This window comes from Xenia sp. Carnegie-2017, unplaced genomic scaffold (assembly GCF_021976095.1).
Source record: "Xenia sp. Carnegie-2017 unplaced genomic scaffold, XeniaSp_v1 HiC_scaffold_16, whole genome shotgun sequence".
Lineage (NCBI taxonomy): Eukaryota > Metazoa > Cnidaria > Anthozoa > Malacalcyonacea > Xeniidae > Xenia > Xenia sp. Carnegie-2017.
In genome coordinates, this window is record NW_025813469.1 from 10,574,223 (window position 1) to 10,579,758 (window position 5,536).

Sequence of the window (5,536 nt, forward strand, 5' to 3'; positions counted from 1 at the left end):
TGTTTAGCTGAAAGACAATATAAGAGATGAGTAAAGTTGCCACTAAATTCGACTTAACGATATTTAAATATAAAATAAAAAAAGTTCCTTTAAATTAACTTTATATGTATCGAGTAACATTCGTTCGCTTTCAATAGCGATGTCAACAACATATGCACAAAACAAATTAATGAAAATTTTACTGGCAACCTTTTTCTTCATGAATATTAAGATGATTCTACTAATAAACCATTAGATTGCTTGTAATCTAATTGGTAATTACAAGAATACTACTCTTATTCTATAGCAAATGCTGTATTTGATTGGCTATTATACTTCCTATCGAATTCTCATTAGATAGCAAGAAGCAAAAAATTATGGTTTCTCTCTAGCGTTTTACTTAGTGTCATAGGATGAATTTGATTGTTTACTTGAAACGATAATTCGAGAGGAGTTCATTCACGAATTTTTTCTCGATTTCAACCGACGTAAGACGTTAATCAGGCTTCGCCATCATCAACTATCAACTCATAAAATCTCGAGCTAGTAATCTAATTGTTAAATATCTCAAATGTACAAAATACTAAAAGGAAGTTGTAAAGCAAAAGACAGCGAAATCTGCATAAATGAAACAATGAGACAACAATTGACATTCAAAGTTTGTGTTACGTAGATGAACACAATCAAAAAGTAATATTGATTGTAATGATCAGTCAATATTCATTGATAAAATATAACTATAGCATGGCGATTCCTTCATATAGTATTCAATATGTATAAAATCTAATTTGCCTAAAGTCCTCAAAATTGGGCCAGTCGGACATTACAGAGCGCTACTGCATTACCCAGACTCTGATTGATAAAACTTGAGTAAGCTATGATAAAATCTGACAACTAGTCGGTTACCTATGAATTCTGCCAAGAGCTTCCGACTTCAACATAATCCATTCCAATCCAATACAAATAACCATATTTCTTACCGTCACTGTACACATCTATACATAAAATACCTGATGATAGACAACACCAAAAGCAGACGTCATAAACATCGCCAGGCATATCCACCACGTGAAATATGACGTTACAACTCTGACAAGTTCCGACACGTTCACCTGACGTAGATTTTGAACAGCGTTCACCGTGACATTTGAAACGAGCATTGATTTCTGAAGACGTTTCATTAAAGCATTGGTCGACTCCCAGTCGGTAGTACCTGTGAAGAAAATGCATTTATAACAATAGTTATACTAACTGTCTTTGACAATATAACGGAGAAACTTTTATTTGCAACAAAGTACGTACAACCGAGGGACATAGGGAGATCTTTATTGAGGAAGGGAAAAGAGGCCCATCCCTTTAAAATCTCAAAACAAACGCATTCGCAATGTTTGCAAGTAAAGGTGGAAATTATTGTGGGGAAAGAGGCGGCTGTAGCATGTCCTAACTGGTTAGCGGTCCTTTTTATCTACAGTTGGAAATTGATGATATGAGCCCAGGTAGCTGGAATTCGACGAATCGTTAATGATTTGGGTAATATAAACTAACAAGCATCTCCAATAAATTCATTATTACCAGTTGTTTTTAAAATTACTACAGATCACTCACAACACCCAATAAAGCTCAATATGTACCTGCTGTTCTTAAAGAATAACTAAAGATTACCCAGTATACTCAACAATCCCAATATGTACCTGCTGTTCTTAAAGAATAACTAAATACTACCCAGTATACTCAACAATCCCAATATGTACCTGCTGTTCTTAAAGAATAACTAAATACTACCCAGTATATTCAATAATCCCAAAATGTACCTGCTGTTCTTAAAGAATAACTAAAGATTACTCAAAATACCCAATAAAGCTCAATATGTACCTGCAGCTCTTAAAGAATAACTAAAAACTACCCAGTATACTCAACAATCCCAATATGTACCTGCTGTTCTTAAAGAATAACGAAAGACTACCCAGTATACCCAATAATCCCAATGTGTACCTGCAGTTCTTAAAGATATCGTCAAAAAGACCAAAAGGATAACTGGAGTCAAATATTGAAGAGAAGCCACAGATAAATAACAAAAATCACTAAAAATCTAAAAAATACATGAAATACACCGATATTTGAATGTGAACATTATAAAATGAAGGATATTGCTCAAATTATTAATAATATTAACACAGAAATTTACCTTTCAGTTTTCTGACTGTATGTCAACGATCATTTAAAAATACTTAACAACTAGTTCAGTTTCATTATGTTAATTTGCTTCTCTTTAGAGATAATTACTTTTCTTCATTGTGCAAATACTCTTACCGAGATGCCATTTTGCATAGTTCTATATAGTTTTAAGAAATAATTGTTTTCATTGATAGTTGGAAATAAAATTCTATCAGAGCAAATAAACACACATTCATCAACACATGCATGAGGAGCATCGATGTTCTGTTTACGAAATAGAAAACGCTTAACCTGTTTCTATAGAATTTTAGAAACACGAGGGGGATATTGAGAAAATAAAACTCACTTTCCAAATGCTTTTCTTCCGGCCAGTATTCTTAAATGTTTTTTGTTCTGTTTCTTGCATTGTACAAAATTTTTCTGTTCGCTTTTGGAAATTCGTTTTAATTGTAAAGAAAAATTACACGTACTGGCCTTAAATTATTCAATAAAATCAAAAACCAGCGTAGTAAAATGCCGAATCGTTAATTTCGTAACAAACTGTGAATTTCCATACAAATCTGAACATTTATTTTAAATTGAAGCAAACAAAAATTAAATATGTTTCATCGCAGTCCATCCGTCGAAGAACAAATATTTCACAAAATGTGGCTTCCACAAAATCGTAAATTAAGTAGAAATAGTGTCGGGAATAAAACAAAAAAAAATGTTTACCTTTTTTTGCAAAGCAGAACTATTCGTTCTGCCCGCTTCCCTTTTCATTCTGTTCACTTTAACTTTGGCGATGTCTAAGAAAGCCTGGAGATGCATTTTGGTAAAGAAAAACCGCATAAGACAACAAAGTAAGATGACTCCAATGCGAATGTTATCAAAGTTTGAGTCCGATACTCTATAAAATACACAAACGTTAGTTTAAGAAAGTAGCTACAAAAATAATGAGAAGAACGAGGGAAGTCATTTCTTCACTTGCGAAAATGAATTATTTCTGCTCGTGAAGTATTCGCGAGCCAAGGGTTTGATCCACAATAAAACAAGACAAAGAGGAGCGAAGAAATTTACATAAAAAAGGACACTAAAAATTTAAAAAATGGTCAGCGGTCGTATATTAAGCCAATTATCTCAATACATGACAACAAAGTGAAGCTGATTCATAAACACAATTTATTTATGATGAATATTTAATGTCATTAACGCTACAAATACTACTTATAGAAGAAACATATTAGACAAGTATTCCTACTTACAGAAGCAACCTGTTAGATTTGTATTGCTCTATCAAATCCAATAACAATATTGATATTCTAATGCCAGGAAAAGCGAGAAAGGCTACGATAATTCCCGAGATAACAGCAAGCGCGAGTTTGAAAATCCATATTGGAGCGGATTCACCTTTGTTGAAGACAATTGAGACAAAGTGTAAGAACACTAATGCTTCGTTATGGTTTTAATTTAAATGTCGCGTTCTTGAGACTCGTGTCGTCAGGAATTGACTTACTCTCGTGTGAATCCTTGCTTCTTCAAAAATAATTCAGCTTCTTCAGAGAATATTTCGTAACCTAAAGAGAAGGTCGACTCAAACATGAGACGAAAACGATTCGGAGTAGATTGAAAGCTCATAAAACGGAGTAAGTGAAAATTTACTAATGTTTCTTGATTAGAAAGACAAGATTTCGTCGGTATTTGGCAAAATACAGAATCTTGATTCTCGGACACACCTTTTAAAGTACAGTTGTTTTAACATTTTAGATGAACTCAACTGTCGACGAAAGTCGTAAAAAAACAAAGAGCTGTGTTATTGCCATGTAAAAGAAACAAACAAAGTGCAAGTGATGAAGCCTGATTTAAAGGTCAGAAAGACCCGTGGAGCAGGCAAACAGAGACTTACCAGGACCAAACTAAAGAGAACATACAGTAGAGCCACTCCATTGAATCTTTTCCTGCAACGCATATCTTATTGGGAATGTGATTACAACATTGGCAGCCAGTAAACTAATTAAATATACAGGAGCCAGTTGCACAGTGAAGTGAACCTACTGTATATTCCTATACTGTGCCAAGACTTAAAAATGTTTTCAAGCAAACAAAGCAGATCGAATTAACGGGGCTCGTGAATGTTAGTTAAGTTAGTTTAGTTCAAATTCAAAGTATTGTAAATCAGGATCAATGTCAGATGATCCGAAGTGAATCTCAGAGAAAGGCAAATCAAATCTGACCCAAATGAGCTGACACAAAATAATTTTCTTCCAACCCTTTATAATTCGCTGCACTTTCTCATCTAATAACGACATCTCATTCAGCGCATTATAATGATTTCACAATTTTCTACTCATTTCAGTGATATTTATGTTATAAAAAAAAATTTGAGAAAAACTTTGCCAACTAAATTAAAAGATTACCTGAATCCAAATTGAACTCCAACATAGATTCATTGACTACCAAAATGGCAATCGCCAGAACAAAGAAAAAAACACCAAATGTCAAGCAGACAGATTTTTCTCCTGAATCATCACCCGACCAAGAGGAAGCAGTGAGCAGAAACAAAACACGTCTGTATTTAAAGTAAAGGAAAGAATAACAACCTTACAGGATTTTATAACAACCTTACAGGATTCGTGAGTCTTTAGCTATAAGAACTGACCACGGAACTTCGTGAGTAATTAGCTTTAAGAACTGACTACAGAACTTCGTGAGTGTTTAACTTTAAGAACTGACCACGGAACTTCGTGAGTGTTTACCTTTAAGAACTGACCACGGAAATTCGTGAGTGTTTAGCTTTAAGAACTGACCACGGGACTTCGTTAGTGTTTAGCTTTAAGAACTGACCACGGAACTTCGTGAGTGTTTAGCTTTAAGAACTGACCACGGAACTTCGTGAGTGTTTAACTTTAAGAACTGACCACGGAACTTCGTGAGTGTTTAGCTTTAAGAACTGACCACGGAACTTCGTGAGTGTTTACATAAATGAGAAAAGACGAAAGTCAGATCGGCGAAAGAAATGCCAAACTTTGCCTGCAATTACTATGTCGGAATGTTTTGTTGCAAACTAAACCTAAAATATTGCATTTGTACAGAACCAACCATCCATAAGTCGAGTCGGAACTTTTGATAACATGGCTAATTTGCAAACTTTGATATGAATGTGCAAACTTCCACCATAGCTCTTTGCCTTCATAATTGATGAACGCACAAAGTTGAACTCAATCTTCAAACAGTTAGAAAGGTTTTTACAGTACACGATGAACAAAAATTTTGCGGATAAAGTTTTGTTCACCAGCAACAAAAGAAGGTTCGTTGACGTTACATTTAATAAACTATAAGAAAAATACTTGAAATCAGAACAGCTGCTAGGAGAAAAACTTCCGCGATAAATTTGTTCTTCCAT

General features: G+C 34.2%; 1 protein-coding gene across 1 annotated transcript; it reads right to left on the reverse strand.

Annotated features, from left to right (window-relative positions):
• Nucleotides 1-479: 479 nt before the first annotated feature.
• Nucleotides 480-5,536, reverse strand: LOC124436040 (transmembrane protein 161B-like). Its single transcript, XM_046985967.1, has 9 exons — nt 5,481-5,536; nt 4,551-4,702; nt 3,656-3,710; nt 3,399-3,551; nt 3,125-3,226; nt 2,869-3,043; nt 1,972-2,068; nt 990-1,192; nt 480-530 (listed from the first exon to the last, which is right to left on the reverse strand). The coding sequence occupies exons 1-9, from the start codon at nt 5,534-5,536 to the stop codon at nt 480-482; spliced, it is 1,044 nt and encodes a 347-aa protein (XP_046841923.1).

Bases quoted from the DNA above. Each gene is read 5' to 3' on its own strand.
- LOC124436040 (XM_046985967.1), bottom strand. From the start codon at position 5,536: ATGGAAGAACAAATTTATCGCGGAAGTTTTTCTCCTAGCAGCTGTTCT. The intron at 3,552-3,655 runs ACGAGAGTAAGT...CTCAATTGTCTT, and splicing joins TTGAAGAAGCAAGGATTCAC to CAACAAAGGTGAATCCGCTC. The intron at 2,069-2,868 runs GTAAACATTTTT...TGTATTTTTTAG, and splicing joins GTTCTGCTTTGCAAAAAAAG to ATTTTTAGTGATTTTTGTTA.